Genomic DNA, 21,119 nt, shown 5'->3' on the forward strand with positions numbered 1-21,119 from the left:
CTGCAAGTTAATGAAACCTGAAACAATGCACTTTATTAAAGCCATTTAATGTTAAGACGGCAATAAGAAGCATGGGAGACCCAACAATATGGCATGGGTCAATGGTATTAAACGGACTACCATTAAATGGCAAACATGTTAGACAACTCACGCTGCTACCATGACAATGATCACACAACTAAAATATGAATATGCCACTTATTTTAACCTACTGTTGAGTATGCCACACAGTAAAAACCAAAAACATGAATTCACTTCATGTTAGAGAAAAATGCCAATCATCTATGATGAGAAGCAAACAAAAAAAGTTAAGCAGTTACTCAATTTCATTTGACAGTAATAGTCAAAGCTGTGAAGCCATACTGAGTAAATTAAAATGTCCATGGTATATGTACAGTAACACACACTTACAGTAAAGTATAAAGTGACATGTACTGGACTGCTAGACAATAAAATGTATTTACCTCAAAGACTGATAGCTATTAAATGGAGATAACATTCAAACCATCTACGGTTTAAAGAATATGTCCATACTCCTGGACTAAAGAGATTTTGTTAGGTACAAGTACTACAACATACAAGTATGGGAGGAAAAATAAAATAGTTTAAATTCTATTTAAATGACTTTAAAAAGGCTTAATATATATTGCTGGTAATATTTTTCTTTTTAAGAAAATATAAATTGTGCGACTCAAGCTTACAATACACTGCTGGCAAAAGCGCCAGGGTCTGTGGTGACCTGCTGGAAAAGGGTCATCCGTCAAGGCGTTGTGTGCTGAGAGAGACTCCCCGCAAGAGAGAAAAAACAAAAACAAAAAACGACAATTGGACATCTCATGATGCCTGAATCCCTTGCACCTTGGCTGCTATGGTGTTTGTCGTGGTGGAATGCTGAAAATATCACGAGGTGCACAAACAGCAGCCAGACTATAGTCAGACTCATACAGATACATAAATAAGGAGCAGTGGGGTGAGGTTAGGGGTCTTGGAGAGAGTGTGACAATATTCAGGGAGAAATTGTAGTGTCCAATCTAGTCCAGCGGTGAGCAGGCTAAGCATTGACTCAATTGACATGGTCCAGAGCGCGCAGCAACTCCTCTCCCTGAAGCAGGAACTGACGACCCTGCAAGGGGGCGTTGACCTCACAGTCGTAGCGCGTGAGCTGCGGAAGAGTGAAAAGGGAACCGGTGCCCTCTGATGTGCTGCCCAGAAGACGACTCGCCATATCTAAGAAAAAAAACAAGATATTTAAGAGTTGTAATTCTGCTGGTGTTTAGTATCAAGCAACAGTCAAAAGTATTTACCACATGTCTAGTTTAATCACCTGAAGGCAGCAGAAGTATGGTCCTGGTTGTTCCTGACTCGGAGGCCTTCAGCTTTTTGCCCTGCTCCACTTCTTTCTGCGGCAAAGTTCCCTGGGAAAATCATCAAATAGAGATACTCAAACTCGCCATCTGTAAATATAAAGTAGGATCTATATAAACCATTTTTGGATGTTGAGGATTTACCTGTTCAATAATCTCTATTAGGTCACCCAGTTTTCTTTTGCGCTGTGCGTTCTGAGCTGCCAGGGTCCTGAGCGAGACTTCTTTGTCCAGCTGTGGGGTCCTGCAGCACAGCAATAGTGGTCAGCTAACCCAAAAAGCAATATAAATCAATAAATATGGAGTGACTTTACCTCTTAGCAACAACGGTGGCAGGATTAGGGGCGTTAAGCGGTGCTGGGGAAGCTGTGCGACTGCCTGGTGCGCTGAATGGGGAGCTGGGATAGCTGTGGATGTCCTGTGTGACATGGACTGGAGAACTCTCAAGGGATTCGACTGGTCCACCAGATAGAGCCTCTTCTGGGCTCAAACTGCGCAGCTGGAAGTCATCATCCATGGGGATGTAGGGAGCTAACATCTCCAGATCTAAATCTTCCATTGCCTTAAGGGGAGAAAAAAAGATCAAATGAATCAGACCTTTCAGAATTAATCAACCTTTTACTGTACTAGATAATTAACTTGATTTAAATGCAGTGAAATCTACAGTATCTCCTGGTATTATTACCTGTGTGTTGAAGGGGGTCTTGGGCTCTGTATCAATGGCAAACAGCTTCTCGACCAAGTCTAGTTTGAAATCTGAGCTCATCTCTGAGTCCATGGGGAAACAAAAGTCCAGCGGACTGTCAGCCTAAAGAGAAGAGAAGTCATAGGTGATTCCCTTCTCAGTACAATTAGTAAGTAAAGAAAGAAGTGCATTGTCTAAACGGCAAAATCACAATAATTCACACCGTCTGACCTCTGTGGAGCTGTGGCTGGTCGATGTGGTAGATGTGGCTGGAGCATAGCTCTTAGCTTTGGCATCCTCAGAGCTGGTGGTGGTAACATGAAGAGGCTCTCTGGGCGGCAGAGGGTAAAGAGGCAGAGCCAGCTTGTCACTAGTGGAGGGAAGCATTACATCATTGTAGACAGGGACCTCCTTCAGCAGCTGGATCTCTGAATCTGTACCAGAAGACAGAGGGGGTTTGAATGGCTTCAATCACCCAGGATATAAACTATGATTGATGCTGTGAAGAAGTTCAAGTGCGTGTATATGAGGCCACGAACCAGGGCAGCTAAAGTCCAGGGAGATGATTGCGTCTCCAGCAGCTGGGGCCAACAAGGTGAGGGCCTCTGGCTCTTCCTTCAACTGGTCATACAGGCTAGTCAGAGGCTGGGCCTCTACCGCCTGAGTGAACAGTTTGATCACATCCAGCTCTGGGCCCTTCTCCTCATCCTTTGGCAGGGTTGGAGACATGTTGGGCTGGCTGCTCTCAACCACAGCCTTTTCTTCCTCCTTCACTGGCTTCACATCCTCGATCTGCTCCAGAGACAAGATCTGTTTCTCCTCCTGGATGCCACTGTAACAGAGTTATGCAGCCATAAGATTGAGTTTACGGAGTATTTTGCAATGGCTCTGAAAATAACCACAAAACACTGTCTGTAATCTGTCTTTTGTACAAGTCAGCTCTTTAGCTATCTCACTTCACTTGAGGAAAAACACATCAAACTGATTTATACATTACAATTTCTTCTGAAAATACTCTTTGAAGAGCATTTATAGTACCTAAGCACAAAGTTGACACAGACAACACACTGTGGCTGGGAGTTCTTGTTGTTGTAGATGACAGTGGCTTGTGTTTCCACCCACACAAAGCCTCCTTTCTTGGCCAACATCCGGTACTGGCCTGTGCTGACCTGGCCCTTTGCAAACACTAAGAGCAAAGAAAAGGGAATAGAGAAAAGATAGATTTAGACATTTGGTTAAAGGTTTGAAAAAAACAGCTGGAATTTGTTAATTTAAGAACAAGTTTTAAATCAATGCGCTCTTGTTGTTCATGCTTACAGTTGTGGTGAGTCTTGGTAAGATGGTCTGAGTCCAGAGCATGATAGTACTCATACACAGAACGATTCAACAGGTCCTCTGGATCATAACCCATGAGCTCAGTGATCCTGGACAAGCAACAACAACAAAAAGAAATAGATGAATTGTTTAATTGACACGCAGACTAGGCTTCTGTAGTATCTACAATAAACACTAGGTGGCTCTGTAAGACTATGCTAGTGAGAGCTTTGGTAATAATAGCCAATGAAAAGTACTACACAGCTTGCTTAAGTCGCTGAATCAATCCGTGTTAAGCTTTTTAATATTTACTCAGATGGGCAAACTCACCTCTCGTCACAATACGTGAACTTCATGTCCATTGTATGGCGGCTGAGAAAGGTCTTGGTGTCCAGAGGGACCTCAATGTTGGAGGGGTGCTGGATGGGGTCACAGATCAAAACCAGGTAGGGGACAGGTGGCTCCTTGTGCCCGTTGGGAGTCTCCTCAGTGTGGCTGTCATAAACACGGACATGACCCGAGCAGTGGAGCACCTAGAGAGTAAAAACAGGAATCATAACATTTTTATTATAATTTCCAGACCCCAAGGGGAGTAAAACGTTTCCTAATGCAGCAGACACATAATTATCACTATTTGAGTTCTAGGTTCTCATGCTTACTCAACTCCTTTTTCATTTAAGTTCATAACCTATTCAAATAATGGCTACATCTAATGCAGATTTCCTATTATGTATATAGGTCAATCACAGACACTGATAGTTCAATTTGTATAAAGACCAGCATGATGGTCCATTTCCTTTGCACATTAAGTCATTGGATTACTGCTGAAGTAGACATCCGCTGTAATGCAGTCTGTATCTTTCATGTTTATGCATTTGAACGGCATAGTTTTCTATTTATTCGCCAACAGGCTGCCGTTATTCAGATAGGACTTCAACATCAGCACATTTTAAAAATACTTTTATACTAAAATGATTACATGTACTTACTTTCTTACTTGCCATCTTACAGGCTGAGAGTGGGCCATAGCGATAAACAATAACTCATTACACAGTCTCATGTTTTGACATGCCCTACAACCACGAAGACAGATATTTACGTAATTCCTAAAATGTTAATAAAATAATTAAAAGAATATATTTCCAATTAAAATGTTTTCTGAAATTTTATTGACATTACTAACAACCTCAGCGTTAAGCGTACTTGCACATGGTAAAACAATTACAATGACAATTATATTAATACTTATTACGTATATATACATATTAAGTATATACTAATATTAGTACTGTTTGATACATTTTTGGTAGAGCATTTCCTCACTGATTCCACTGCGGCCTACCTTCCATGTAGCTGATTTCACATTGACAGTGCGGCCCCTGCTCGTGAGAGTGCATTTCATTCGGAGGAAGAAGCTGCGTTCTGTGTTTGATTCCTTGGTCTTTTTGGGGCCTGAAATCACACCAACAGGAAGAGATGTTCCATTTTATTTAATTTTTTTCAGTGCCTTATTATAAACTTTTGCCAACTGCCAACAGTTCACATTTGCATTCTGAGGAGACATTAGGCTGTAAAGCACTGTGGTCAGCTATAGCAAGTTAAATAAAGGAAGTGGAGTTACTACCCCTTGTAACTGGGAAACTATAAAGTGCCTAGCAGAAAAAGCAAATGTGGGCTCAAATGCACGGCATGCATTGATAAATTATGTTATGAAGTACATTTCAAAAAGGGAATAACTGGGACGCTTTAGCCTAATTATTTCACTTCAAAGTTCGACAGAGATACTTAATTGAACTCACTGGAAATTATACTAAAAAAAGAAACAAATTCAATCCACAAAGCAATGCTAAATTGTGTTGTGCAAGCAAAATGGGAAATGTGCCAGTGATGTAGCATACTGTTCCAGTAATGTTGAGTCCAAACACTCGCCAACTCTAATCACTTTGACCTCAGGACTGAAGTGGGAAAATAACTTGTTCTGACAGCCTCCAGGTTTGAATTTGCCAGCACAGAGTGGATTGGATTCAGTGTTGACTGGAGTACTGGCAGACCTGACAGTGCTTGTGTATGCCCGATTCTGTCAATTGGTGAGGTCTTATAATGTGACACTGCTCACTGTATTTGTCCCTCACCTGTTTTGTAGACCAGCATCTCCCTCAGCTCGTCCTGGTCACAGGGATGTATGAAGTCAAACACACTGTGTCCAGTCAGGTCAAACTGCAGCAGAAAGAATGACAACAGAGTGTAAGTTTTACCATTACCTTTTACCATGTACATGCAGCAGCTTAGTTGTTCTTGGTAGACATTTTGTGTATTTGTCTATTTATTGGGCAGTATATGTGAAAACTTAACAATAACCATATTTTATTTTATGCTGTTTCCCATGAATCTTATGCTCTTTCCTCCATGGCCTTTTTTTAATGTTGGATGCAGGACCAACCTGTGCTAGCCCGAGGCACTTGTTGACATTCTCAGAGAGATAGATCATATCTCCGTCTTCAGACAGAACCACGAGAAAGCCCTCCAAAGCCTTTATGTAGGAGCTGTTTAGCTGTGTATCAAGCTCCGTTTCCTCCTCTGCCCTTGGCTCAGCTGGAGGAGATAACATAGAAGTAAGAAGAGATGAGAGACAAAAAGGAAGGTAGGGAAAGAAAATAAAAACAAGAGGAAATTGATATGAAAAGTCTTTGTTGTCAAAAGAACACGTTTGCAGGACACTGCGACACACACAGAAAACACGTTTATCTGCAAAGGGATCTATGTGTGTGTGTCTGAGTCGATTTCTTTAAGCAGCTGACTCAGTGTTTAGCATTCTATCTCTGTTTTCTTCAGTTTTCCTCTACATCTAAAAATGTCCTTTGCTTCCACCAAAAGATCCTTTACATTCCTTTAATTGTAGTTTATCACAATGCAAAAAAAAAAAAAACAATGAAAATGTAGTATCTAGAACTTTATCAAAACAATCCATTCTCAAGCTGCCTCTGACAATATAATGAAAATGTAATTATCACTGTGAGACCGGAAAAAAAATACAGATTGAGGACCAAGCTTAACTGCCCACTGACAGGTACAACAACTACAGATCCTGACCAGTGCTGAGCAGTTTTCTCATGCGCAGGTAGCTGATGATGAGCCTCATTATCGAGGCCTTGTCCAGGCTGGAGCTGACGCTGTGGGGCAGGGGTAGCTGCTGTGCCAGCTCATAGAACACCTCCGACTCCTTCCCACGCCGGCTTCGTGCTGCATCCCTTGACTTCTCCTTCCTCCGCTCCGAGCTCACCCTGCGGGAGAAAGGTGGTGGGTCAGCCACAGCCTGTTCACAAACTATGCACACTACAAGAGCGGACATTCCTCCTTCCCAACTGAGTGTGTGTACTAGTCTGGTCGGTCACTAGCCTGTAACTAGAGAGGCTGCAGCAGCTGGAGTCTGCAACAAGCAAGCTCACAGCCAAGCTGCCGTCTGGACCGTCGTCATACTCATTTACATACATGGCTATCTGCAACTGTCTTATTGGCTGCTGACCAAAAGAAATGGAGTCCGCCCCCTCAAAGTGATTGGATGGGAGGCTGGGCATGGATTCTCTCTGTCTCTTGGTGCACAGCCAAGCTACAGTGCGACACTAATCATCCTGACATTTAGGAGTCTGGCTGAATGGATCTACAGGGAAGCGAATGATAACTAGGGGTGCATCGATCCGATATTAAGCTCGGATATCGGCCCCGATATTGACAAAATAGCTGGATCGGGGATCGGAATTTTTTTTTTTTCCTCCATCGCAGCACATCCTATGTCATTCGTCAGCAGCATAATGCTGGGCAGTATACCAGGAGCCATGTTAACTGCGTACCCTTCTCACTCATGGTAGTAACTTTATAACAACAATTAATAACCCACAACTAACTCTCTTTAACAGGATAAAACACCATAGCACACAACAATTTGTGACTTAAACAATTTCTAACACTAATAATTTTACATTTACAAATTTACACCACCGGACGGCATGTTGGGTAACATTATAGCTGCTAGCTAGCCAGGTAGCATAACTGTCTGCTAAGCTGGGAGAGGCTCCGGTCGCTACTACATATTCAAGAACAGAGAAGAAAGATAGAGGATGAAGAAAGACCGGAGATACACCAGAACAACGTATGCTCAAGAGAGGAGCTGTATGTTGTTCCGAAGTTTTTTGTCTCTAAAAAAATCAGACATAATTTACCCACTGTTGTTGCCCGTCGCGCTAACATTACTTGGTTGCGCAAACGTTACTCGGCCGTGCTAACGTTACAACATTATGAACGCAATAACAATCCACCTATGGTCCCGCTACAGACTGTTGAGAAAGATGGGAGAAAGACGGGTTCAGAGCAATGATTAAAACACTGGATTTAAGATGTCTTGCCTCGCTGAAATACGTCCGCCAACCTACTAACATTATTCAAACACCGAAGGAGGCTGGCAGCGGAGCTACGTTCAGTCACCCACTTTTCTGCAACAACCTAACTTAAGTGTGTCCATCTTACAACTATTTTGTTTTGAAAGGGAAACTATGTTAAAGTTGTTTGTATGTGTATTCATTTGGGCTGTGCTCGATTAAAGAAATTCTTAGTCGACTAACACTCATTCAATTGTATCGACTAATCGATTAGTTGATTTAATCAACAGATCTGTAAATCTGAGTTTCTCTGCAAAGAGTCATGCAAAAGCACCACTTTAATTCTTGTGTTTACCAGAGATGTGCTCGTACGTTTCTTGGAAATAAGTCATTCAGCATGAAAAAAGCATAAAACATGACTAATCGACTAAAGAAATCTAAGTTGACTAAGACCAAAACGAGCGATTAGTTGACTAATCAACTAAGAGGGAGCAGCCCTAGTTTTCATTTGATTTGTTTATTTTACTACTTTGCACAATAAAAATAGTTTAGATTCTGTAACTGTTTCATGCATTCTCCTTCATATAACGTTATTGTATAATGTTGTGGAGCCAAGCAAACCCTTTAATAATCAAAGCAAACAATGTTTGGTAACTGTTCGATTACTATTGTATGTTTGACCAATACACTATTTTGTTTCTACTGCTACATTTTATTTATTTAAATTCATTTTAAGAAGTTTGATTACATTATATTTTTGATTTTTTGATTTGTATGCACAATTGTTTTTTAAATAACAAATAAATAAGAATTCAGTACATTACATCAATGTTATTTTGTCTTAGTTAGAAAAGTAATGTTTAGTTCGGAAAGTCTGGTGCCTTTAGGTATACAGTTTATTATTAATTCAACAACAGTATCGGATCGGTATTGACAGATACGCAAAGCCCAGGCATCGGTATCGGGACTGAAAAAGTTGGATCGGTGCATAACTGGATAACTGGCACTAACACAGAGAACACACAAACAGAGTGAGTGACACCTTCAAATATCAGGTCAAACAAATATGTTCTATTATTTTTGCTGCTCACTGCTCGTACTAGCCCCATATTAGATCAAGCATTTATCCAGGCAGTTATCAAAGGTCTGACTCTCACCACACAGTAAACAAGATCTTAATAGCTGGCAGTATTTTGACAAAGATAACTTTAAAAAAGGACACAATGACTGCAAGCCCCTTTAAAATTAGTCACTTTGTTTGATTGATTTCTCACAATGGAAAAAACATTTTTTAAGCTAAGCACTGATTTGAGTTTTAATTTGTATTGGTGAGCATGTGTAAAGCTCTCATGAGCACTAACATATTATAGATATTAGATACTAACATTTATTTATTTATTTAAATAGTCAACCTGACTGCTGCTGACTTTATACCATTATCTCTCTCACAACCACGACCTCATAACCTCAAATGCATTTACACACTGGAGCAGCATCACAACAAAATGGATGACAGTTCAAAAGTCCTTGGCTTAACAGTGTACACCTAATTGAAATTGATCCGTTATGCACTTACAGCATTGACCAAGGCCATTTTGTTATTTAAGGCTCTCTAACAAGTAAATGGACAAGCTGACTGAAATCAGCCTACTGCGTATCAAATCACCTGGCAGGGTTGCAGACAGATTTTTCATAGAGTAGGGAACACTTTTGGTATAAGACCAAAACTTTCCATCAAATACAGATTACAAAATAACTTTTGTCTTACAACTCTGAGGTAAAACGTCTGAGCGTGGCTTTTGTCTCTTGGGCAGTCCCAGCTGACCTAAGCCTGAGGAAAACATCTGTTAGTCTGTAAAGACATGAGGATTCTGTGTTGCTTAGGTGCCTTCCTACATAGCTGCACATAGCACAAACAGCGCAGGGTGTGGGTGTTCAAATTGTACAGAAAACCAAAAAAATCCAACCCATATTGTCTCATGGCACAACCACAATTCTACTGGATATCTTTCCTTGTTTATCTAATCCCCATTTGATGACTTGGTGGTGTGTATACCAACAGTCAGCCTCCTTTTGAAGAAGTTTATGTACTGTGATACAAACATTTTTTAACCCAGACTGCAATTACAGCTACAAGTGTATACATTCAGTATTCATACCACATGTTTGCACATTTGCAAATACCATTGACAAATATTTAGAATATCTTCTGTTAACCCCACAGGACAGCCAGAATATCTGGACATGATGAAAGCTGATCGCAGAGTTATGCAACCACTTCTGTATTGTTTGAACACATTTCCTTATTTTCAAGTCTGACTTTTGGCTCCTACTGTAACAATCATCTTTAACCAACACTCATGTAAATAAGTCAATGTATCATTACAGAGTGAAATTATCACAAAAGATTAACAAGCCATTGTTGTACCCAGGAACACTGGGAAAGTCCTCTGGCTAAGCTTCTGATTAGCTAATGACAGATAAACACCAAACATTGTTATAAACTGTGGTCCCATTGGATGCTATATGATTGATTAGTACAAGCCTGTATACAAATTGTTATCCTCTGTAGTGGCTGCACACCATTGTCTTACATGCCTTCATGCAAATCCCATTAAAATTAAGTTCAGCTGTAATATTTCACTGTAATACATCTCCACTGAGGGGTACAATACATACGAAAAGGCCTACATTCAACATGACAAACAAAAAAATACAATACCAGAACATTTCAGTAAGTAAAGTAAAGTAAGTGAAACTTATTTAAAAACGTACAGATCATAAAAGACAGCAAATTGTGTTGAGAGCATAACCTCTTTTCACAGTATCCAATTTGAAAGAATACAGCCCATGACACAACAGTCTACTTTTGGGTCCCATTCAATACTGCAATACTTAGTTATGAAAAAGTAATGTTTTGAAACTTACAAAAGGGAAAATAAAACTTGCTTTTATTCTTTTATACATGAAACATGCAATGAAAACAGGTCCCTTGATGTTGGCGAGCAAAGAGGCCAACGCCGTTACGTTAACACTAACAATGCACATGGCCATGCATGCCCAGCAGTCCTCTGCTTGACATGTCTCACAGCATGCACAATCACATTTCCAGTTGTCATAGTTTTAATTAGACTTGTTCTGTTTTCTGAAAGAATCAGTGTTATTGTGTAAACAAAATGTATTGGAGTCATTAACAGATATACAAGTGGATTGGAGATTAATGGGAAGACAAACCAGTGTACAATAAAAAATATCAGCTTTGCCAATGCTACCAGAGTTGGTTGTGTATTTTGTTACTATGAGCTGACCTATTTTGCTAGAGAAATGTTCCAACTAGCTGTCAGTCCTGTTAAGTGCAACAGTAAACACTGGCTTATGTATTATATAATCCAGTTCGGGGAAACAACAACTAAAACCTCAACCCAATATGGTAAGAGAAGCAACACTGAAAATAAACCCTTTTACAGACGAATGAACCCTTGGCATGATGTTAATACATGAAGTGACATTTTTGGAGGCAGCATAAGAAGGGTCTCCCCTAAATTCCTTAGTATGACGCTATACAACATGCTTTAATATATTGTAGTGAGTGATAAAATCAATATTACACAATATTTTGGAAGTGGAATAATAGAGCCACAGTTCAGCATGATGGTGCAGTGACAGTGATGTAGCTACTCAATAAATAACCGATAATTTATATAAGTAAATAAATACTAGACGGACACATACTGGAAACTGAATGGACATTTGTGCTGACAATATTAATATATTTACAGATTTTTTTTTTTATATTCAATTTTTAATTTCCTTGGTAAAAACTGTGAAGTTTTTGTTTCATTCTGCTTAGTTTTCATTTTGTAAAACTTTGGTGAAATGTTCCCCCCTGAGCCAGTTCCACTTAGGGCTGCGCAATTAATCGAAATTGAATCGTGATTATGATTTTGGCTCCCAATGATCACAAAAACAGAATAATCGAGAAAAACATTAACAGCATTTAGCTCATTACGTTTTGCAAAACTCTTATTTTCTCTTGCTTTTTTACTGTTGATTTATTTAACTTTTTCCACAGTTTTTTAAGTTCAATAACTCGATACAGCATAGTATCACGATATTTTCCGTGGCAATACTGTATCAATACACAGACGCCAAGTATCAATCTTTTATTATATCAATTGCATATGAGAATTTAACTTTTTAGTACTAGAATCATAAAAATCAATTGCTTAAAAGGTCCCATGGCATGAAAATTTCACTTTATGAGGTTTTTTTAACATTAATATGCGTTCCCCCAGCCTGCCTATGGTCCCCCAGTGGCTAGAAATGGCGATAGGTGTAAACCGAGCCCTGGGTATCCTGCTCTGCCTTTGAGAAAATGAAAGCTCAGATGGGCCGATCTGGAATCTTCTCCTTATGAGGTCATAAGGAGCAAGGTTACCTCCCCTTTCTCTGCTTTGCCCACCCAGAGAATTTGGCCCACCCATGAGAGAGAGACATCATGGCTTTCAAACAAGCAAAGTGGCAGTTGGTCAAGGCCACACCCCCTCTCTCCTCCTCAATAGCTATAGACACAGAAATGCTATAGAAATGGCACATATTAAGGAAAGCTCATTGTGGGACTGGCTCTAGTGGCTGTAATTCTGCACCAAGGCTGAATTTCAGGAAAGAGACTTCAGATACAGTATTAGGGGACCACTAAGGCCTATATAAAAGCATCCAAAGAGCACCATGTCATAGGACCTTTAATAAAAAATTGAAGTGAGATGAACAAAATCTTTTAGATAAACAACAACAATAAACCAATGTTTATTGCATCTTATCTATTTAACCAATGCTAAGACTGGTGGAATAAATGTCTTGGGACCACTTAGGTAGGGTTAGGTTTAAGGGTGCTCCGATTGATCGGGAACCGATCGTTATCGGCCGATAAAGGCTTTAAATAGTTTGATCGGTGGTCTCAATAAAGGCCGATCAGATAGGCCTTTCAGATGACGCACTACTCGTGAGAAAATGTTCTATACGCAGCTAAGTTACACACCAACTAGATTTTGTCAAAGAATGCTGTTGCTAAGTAACAATGCACAATGCTTATAGGAATCACGTTACGTTACTGCTAATGAATCCCTAAAATTTCCGGATTTTGCTGCTTCATAATAAAAACATTCAAATACGAAAATAACGGAGGACTTTTATTGTGAAGAACTTACAGGAAATGAAACCGTTCACAGCCGGGGCTTTGACCAGTCGAGTAGCTAGTTTTCAGCGCTAGTCCGGGACGCCGCCGTGTAACTAGCTAGCTAGCTAGCTGAGCTGAGGTACAGACGAAAGGAAAATTATCTGTTAAAAAATGTGGCGACATATCCCCGGTGTTAAGAGGCCCGCCGCGGAGTCAGCAGTAGCTATGGATGTACAAGCTGTTGAGGGCGAAGTAAAGAAAAAGAGAAGGTACTTTTCAAACAAGTGGCGCATTGACAAAACGTACAGCGAAAGACCGTGCAAAACATTTCAGACCGTCCTGCCAACCTGTTTACATTTTAACGTCAATGTAGACTGTAACGATGTTTAAGTCGCTTGAAAGCTGCTGCCGTTTTAAATCTGTTGGCTCTCTGCTGCTCAGTTCTACCCCGCGACTGACGAGACACACACACACACACACACACACACACACACACACACACACAGTGGATGCAGGAAAAACCGGAGATGAGACGTACAGGATGACCTAAATTGAGGACAGCTACACTTAATACATCCATGAGCTACACTCGTTATTGTAAAATCAATGATAAGTTAAAGTCCAATAAGTCCTTTCAAACCGTATGAATGTGTGTCCCAGGCCAGGATAGGAAATTAACTTACAATGTAAAGATCAACAAGCTACTGACACATAATAAATACATTATATTAATAAAATATGTATTAATAATAAAACAATTTAATAAAGCAATCAAAATATGATAGTGCACTCTCTTTTATAAATTTGAATTCTGGAAAAAGTGGCTGGTAAAAAATTTAAGTGGCCCCACCCTGCTCAGAACACACTAAAGACACACTGAAGAACACACTGACAGTTTTTTTTGTAATTTATTCCGAATAAGGCTTTAGCTATATGTTAAGCTCTAAGCTGTTTAAGGTGTGTTTCTAACAGAGGAAGTGGAATGTTTCCTGTCAATAAAAGTAAACCGTTGACAATTCACAATACATTATCTTCTGTTAATTTTAATACTTATGCATTGTTGTTAAGAATATTAAAATTAATATATGATAAATATGACATGATAAATAGAAGGTTTCAAATAGACCCGGTGATCGGTCATCGGCATCGGTCGACACGGCTCACAGCAATCGGTGATCGGTGATCGGCCCCAAAAATCCTGATCGGAGCACCCTTAGTTAGGTTAGTTTTTTTCTTGTAGGTTGTAAATGTTATTGTATAATGTTCCTTTTTATCCAAACAATATGATAGTATTTATAATGTGTATTATTTGCTAGTGTCTGGGCCCCTTCACACAAGCTTTAAATAGCTTACCACGGTATCCCATTTCACATATCTGCATTATGTCTTGTCTTTTAACTTTTGTAAATAAAATTGAACTTAATGTACACTTAACAAAAAGAGCCTCTCCATTGGGGTTGGGCTAGTCTGACTCAGCCAAAGCGAATTGAAAAAAATCAGCCTCCAACTGATCAAGTATTTTACTTCCTTTGACTTTCCACGTGTCGTCATTTACAAAGCTTCTTCTTGGACATGTGTTCAATGGAAAGGGGTATTTTGGAGTGCTCAAAATACTGGCTTGGAGAAACTGACATATATTGCATGATAATATCAAAGGAGTCATTAAAATAGCAGACATTTATAAATGCATGATTCTTTTAGGTTAAATGCAATTTAGCAGGGAATGGGTATACCAGAGCCAAAAATAATTTTAACTTGTTTTCCCCTTAAATTTGACAAGGGAAAGGCAGGTGCCTGGGATGCAGGTGTACAACACTATCACATTTCACAGTTTGCTCAAAAGTAAAAGTTTTGGAACTTTTATCATCTATGCTGCTGACCTTTGGCCTTTCAAAGTACGTCCAATTAGATTACAGCTTCCAAACTATATAAGTCTAATTTAAAAAATGTCTTTTCTTCAGCATGACTAACTGTTATTTGTAGCAATTTGGCATCATGATGTAGTTCATAGTTATCCTTGCTGGTTGACAGATAGTGAATTAAAATATGACTTCAGATTTAGGCATCAGGACAATGAGGGTGAAAGATGAAATACTGAAATAGGTTATTTGGGCACATTTTGGACACTTAACTATGTGGTAGTAAAGTAAGTAGTAGTATTGTACAACTGATCAGCACTGGCAAACGTATTTAACGACAAATTCCAAATGTGCAATATGATATGACATGACAATGTATATGGAGGTACTGATTTCATCTTTTCTTGCATTGTTTATAAGACATTATGTCAAAGCCATTATGACAGTGACATATATGTTAATGAAAAAAAGAAACAAAAGATGTATCATTACACAGATAAGGTGGGATTCAACATTTTTTACACAACAAAACTCTTGCAAATGCTTTCTGATATGGTGTCCTTTAGAGAAGTACCCTCCAGTAAAGAGCAAGTTTCCTGCACAATCAACCAGTCCTCAAAATTAAAGATTAGAAAGTTTTAACTTTAGTTTTCCTTCTTTTACCTCACTAGCCTCTGACCAGTAGCCACTGACTCTATCTCTCTCTTTTTAAACACAGTAACCAGTGGTGGAACGTAACTAAGTACATTAACTCAAGTAATGTACTTAAGTACAAATCTGAGATACTTGTACTTTACTTGAGTCTTTTCTTTTCATGCCACTTCCTACTTCTACTCCTACTCCACTACATTTCAGAGCGAAATATTGTACTTTTTACTCCACTACATTAATCTGGACATCTTTAGTTACTAGTTACTTTACAAATTAAGATTTTTGAACACAAAACATGTAGTTTATAAAATACAAGGTTTTATTATAAATTAAACTACCCAACAATACATAGGCCTACAAGTACAGCTAAAATGATTAGCCGATTAAACACTTATGATTGACAGAAATGTTTTGATCATTTCCAGTTTCTGTTATATCTGTCTGTCTATATATATGTTGTTATGTGAGGATTTTTCTGCATCGAGTACTTTTACTTTTAATACTAAAATTTTCCTGATGATACTTACATACTTTTACTTAAGTAACATTTTTACTGCAGGCCTTTTACTTGTAACAGAGTATTTTATAGTGAGTTATTAGTACTTTTACTTAAGCAAAGGATCTAAATACTTCTTCCACCACTGACAGTAACATGATACTCGTTCAGCTACAATGACCACCCATAGTAGGCAGAGATTTAGCATTCTGATAAAAGTCTTCAGCACATATTTTCTTTATATTTGTCTTCAGTCACAAAACATAAACAAGAAAAATGAGCACAAAAACAAACCTACATACCTATGGCTTGTACCCGCAAGTAACACCATTTCCTTTTCAAGTTCAAACTAGTCTGCACACAAGTTGGAACAGTGTGGCAACCTGTAAATTGCCAGGCAGTGAATCCTCCTACTGACGTCAAGCCTAGTGATTAAGAGATGAGACAGAAATATTACCAAGGCACCTCACAGACACCAGCCCAAACTGCATCAAACCAGCCAACAACTCTTTGATTTGAAATCAAAATGAACACATACGTATTGAAACAAAACAGGAAGTTGACCCTTTTTCTAGGCATATAGAACGTGCCAAATTTTAAATTGGCAGAAAATGAGTAAAGCCCATGGGGCAATTGGATGCAGTCTTTGACAACAACGCATCCTCACCAAGGAAATTACTTGAAATTGGAAGAATGATAACTACAGGCCAACTATTTAACTGCCTACAAGTCAGATTATTTATCATAGGCCACTCAACCATTTTGGCACAAGTGCATGAAACCAACAACAGTAAAAAGGTCTTGACAACAGCTTGGTGGGTTTTTTGTGTTTAGGATGAAACAAAACTTAAGCTCTATGAAACAAATAGCACCCATGTTGAGTTATCAATGTTTCAAAGACATGTCCCATTAACTAACGGTTAAAACACAGGGTATTTTTGGGGGACCTCAATTCTATTTAAAATTATTTTTACCATGCTAATTAGTCCAGAAATTGTACAGGAAATACCTTAGTTCAAAGTGTATCCTCTGTATATACTATGCCAATTTTGTATATAAAGGCAACACTCTTACACCAGGATATAAATTCACGTATTTACACTAGGGGTGCATGATTCAGAAAATGTCACGATTCGATTCAATATCGATTTTTAGGCTCAAGATTCGATTCAAAAACGATTCATCGGCACCCAGATAGCTCAGTTGGTAGAGCGGGTGCCCACATATAGAGGTTTACTCCTCGACGCAGCGGGCCGGGTTCGACTCCGACCTGCGGCTCTTTGCTGCATGTCATTCCCCCCTCTCTCTCCCCTTTCATGTCTTCTGCTGTCCTATCCAAATAAAGGCTGAAAATGCCCAAAAACATAATCTTCTCTACTGATTCAAAAATGTAAAAAAAAATTTTTTAAACCTGCTGTCCTGCACCCTTGTGTTGTAAGTTATCACTAGTTCCCAAAACACGTTCAATGATTTTGTTCAAGTAAACAAACCTGTGAATGCTTGGTGTTTTGGGGTAGCCAGACTTGTCTGAAGTAGCTTTGCCAGACCCTCCTCCAAAAGGGCGCTAATGCCACTATTGACTACTTTCCACGTAAATGTATAAGCTATAATTACCTCTCTAATTAAATGTGTCCATAGACCGTTACCAGTCCAGAAACATAAAAGAGAAATTCAAACCAAGACCAACTTCACTAACCTAACCTAAATATTTCATCAGAAACCACACACCACTCTCTGCTCACATGAGCGCTGGCAGCTTATCGCTGAACACTAGGTTGGCACAGCACACACAAACAGACAATACACAACCAGATAGGCATTATTAATATCATATATAGCTATGTATCACATTTAAAACAAATAAATACCGTTAAGTTTGGTAAATAAACAGTTCAACGTAAATAACTACGAGCTAGCTTTGTTAGCAGCTTGCTAACGATAACAGCGTCGCTAGCACACGTATTTTGTCGAAAAAACACGCTTAACTGGCAGTTAACCTTGGAATAAAGCCCATAGTGTCACACAAGAGTAGCAATTGCATCCCAATCGAAGTCCAAAGTTGTTACGTCAGCTCTTAAACAGCAACATAGCCTACTGCATAGCATTAGCTAGCATTTACGTTACCTTTTCTTTTCTGGTACAATTCCTGTGTCCATGTCAGGACGAAAGGACCTGAGTTGAGTCTCTCTACCGATATCAAGCTGTATCCGGGCCCGTCGAGAAATTACCCAAAATACCGCAGTTATTCACTGATATGAATCTGTAAATCCTCAAGCGATTTTCATACGAGCTCTCGCTGTATATATTTCGTCAAAGAATTCAAGCTTTCCTCCGCTAAAAACAGCCCATTCGTCTACTCTTCTTCAAAGACTGTGCCACGCTGGAGAGAGGTTTTCTCCTGCTGAAGTGAGACCTCCTCCGCGGGGACGCGCAGTCACATGCTGCTTTTCCATCGAGGACGCGCACAAAAAGAACCACAGACCAAACAAAACAAATTCGACTAAAGTTACAGTATTTGATTCAACTGTACGTCTATGACACCAAAATATGCATTACAAGGTTATACAGGTTAGAGTGCTATTTACATCTCTTTTGGTTTTTCAATGATAATCCTATCAAGTATGCTCTATTCTGTATTACATTACATTACATGTCATATAGCACTTACAATTGCTATATATGTCAGAGGTCACACACCTCTGGAGCAACTAGGGGTTAAGTGTCTTGGTCAGGGACACATTGGTTGATGTATCGCAGTGGGAATCAAACCCAGGTCTCCCACACTAAGGGCATGTGTCATATCTACTGTGCCATCACCACCACCACCTGTATGCATACTGTTTACATTTCTAGATTTTTTAAAACCCCAAAAAATAACACACTTGTATCAGATTTATGCTGTCTATGCCTTTCATCCAGTGGTCCACCAAATAGACTTTGCCCTGTCCCCCTCCAGTTCCTCATGTGGCATGTCCCTCTCTTTCCAAAACATTTATATTTTTAAGTTTAATTTTTGACTGTGCATACAATTTTCAAGAATATGAAACTTATGGACAGATCCTTTTTCAAAAGCTAAAGTGTATTGTTGTGAATTTAATCAGCGTGCATACTTTACACATCGTAGAAAGGAGAAAGTGATGTTCTGGGTTGGTATGTCTTCACCTCACTCCACCAGACTGCCAACACTTTCACAATGTTACTGCAAAGTGCAATTTCAGGGTGGTACAGTATTCTACACGGTGATGTAAAAACATTGTGTTTTAATATAATTGTAATTAGAAAGTTAGTAAGATTAACGATTTTAGATTTATATTTTCTCCAGTACCCAGCACAAATAGCATTTTAGCATTACCAAGATGTGTGCATTTGAGGGATTTCAACTAGAATCTACTTCACACTCACTGGCTTACAGATGGTTTTGGTGATTTTCCTGAAGTGGTTTGGAAATGTATCTCCAGTCAGGCTCCTCCTCCCATACCACTGTTTGGCAGTTATACACATAGCCTGTGATTCAGCTCTTGCTTTGGAAGAGAAAAATGTTAGGAACATTATTTCCCCCATATTAAACCCCCAAAATCAGTGTTTTGTTCAGAATTCACTCCTCATTAAATTTCCTCTTTGCTATATTCCCTTACAGTCCTTTAAATGTTGGTTGTTACATCTGGCTATGGCAAACTTAAGCAAAGCTTTGGTTGTCACTTCCCAGAACAGTTGCCTGGGTGGCACAACATGTCTGTGTGTGTGTGTGTGTGTGTGTGTGTATGTGTGTGTCAGAGCTGCAGACTTTGACTTAGGGACAAAGAAAGGAAGGCATTGTGTAGCTTTGTGAATTTATTTTGTAGGCCTATAATCAGTGTGTGACTAAAACAATCTGTGAAAAGCTTAGCATATACTATATGGATTCATCGGGTTCTTATAATATGCTAGTAGCTGCGCTTAACCAGAAATGACTGTCTGTATTCAACATTGAGTGTTTCAGGTCATTGTAAAAATGACTCATGTTTACTTATTTAGTCATTCTGAATAACCCTTACAATTGTCTGGAAGTTGTCTCAGGTGCTAGCCACACCTTTTTCTAGGCTATTGGTCACTTCAGAAAGGTGAGCACATGGTACCACCTCAAACACTGTTATATTCTGAGCCCTGCCAGTAATCTCTGCAAGAGCAAACATTGTGAGATTAGTATTTGAGTACTATAGTGTACAAAAATATGAGCACCTACAGGTTTTTGTTGTGGCAAAGACACTGAAGGGACTCTCTGCTGTGTAACAAAACAATTAACACAGCTTTGAAAGAGAAACGTTGAAATGTACAAGAAAGATTGTGTTGTACAAGATTGCATTATCAACTGATTTGATTGTGCTTGTGAGTCAATTCCTACACAGGGTAGGAACCATGATTTAACGTAACAACCACACATGAGGTACCGAGTGTGTACGTGAACTCACAGACCTTATTTTGTGTTGATGCACAAAGACTTCAACAAGTGACAAAAATTTAGATTTCTACAGGGAATCACACTATAGGTGATGCTGTGTAGAGTCTTTTTCATTATCTGTTGCTACTTTCGGGGTTATCAATCATACAGGCAGGACAGTGAGGTCAAACACTGATTCAATCAAGCAGTGTAGAGATACTGCTGGCAGCCATCAGTAAGTTTCAGTAATGAAAGCTGAGACAAGGCTATTCAATCTTTCCTCTCATTCAGACATTCCCTGAGGAAAGCTGCCAAACGGGGCCACGTTAATGGGTAAACAAGTCATTTAATCCAATGTCCCATTCTTTGTATAGCACACACCGCCCATCTTTGTTAGAGAAAACTTAAAGTAGATTAGTTGGCTGCTGTTAAGTCCCTGAGATCAATGCACTTCTAACTCTTGAGTTGAAATGCTGTTTAACAGAGATTGAAGATGAGTGAGTGACTGAAGAGCTTCGCTGCAGTATTGGCCTCCACTCGTTAAAATGTAGTTTTTGTAAGTAAACGTACCTTGGCATTAGCTTTTGTGCTGTAAAAGCATAGCAGAACTGCTTTCAGTTTCAGATTATACACAGGCATTTTTGTATCTGAAGCCACCAATTTACAGTATTTAGCCACACAATCCTCCACAAGATAAGGGGCTGAGGAGATAAACAGATGTCGTGTTGAGTCTGAAGACTTCCGCCCTCAAACTAACAGGAAGAGTCCATCTCCGTTGTGTAAG

General features: G+C 39.3%; 1 protein-coding gene across 1 annotated transcript; it reads right to left on the minus strand.

Moving 5' to 3' along the window:
* Positions 1–29: 29 nt before the first annotated feature.
* On the minus strand, positions 30–18,332 carry hif1aa (hypoxia inducible factor 1 subunit alpha a). The gene is made up of 15 exons (XM_031278858.2): positions 18,043–18,332; positions 6,454–6,644; positions 5,804–5,955; positions 5,496–5,580; positions 4,706–4,815; positions 3,694–3,896; positions 3,367–3,473; positions 3,088–3,235; positions 2,589–2,881; positions 2,281–2,483; positions 2,050–2,172; positions 1,679–1,926; positions 1,509–1,608; positions 1,325–1,415; positions 30–1,227 (listed from the first exon to the last, which is right to left on the minus strand). The coding sequence occupies exons 1-15, from the start codon at positions 18,072–18,074 to the stop codon at positions 1,064–1,066; spliced, it is 2,250 nt and encodes a 749-aa protein (XP_031134718.1). The 5' UTR covers positions 18,075–18,332; the 3' UTR covers positions 30–1,063.
* Positions 18,333–21,119: the final 2,787 nt, after the last annotated feature.

The sequence above is a fragment of the Sander lucioperca genome, chromosome 18 (assembly GCF_008315115.2).
Source record: "Sander lucioperca isolate FBNREF2018 chromosome 18, SLUC_FBN_1.2, whole genome shotgun sequence".
Taxonomy (NCBI): Eukaryota; Metazoa; Chordata; class Actinopteri; order Perciformes; family Percidae; genus Sander; species Sander lucioperca.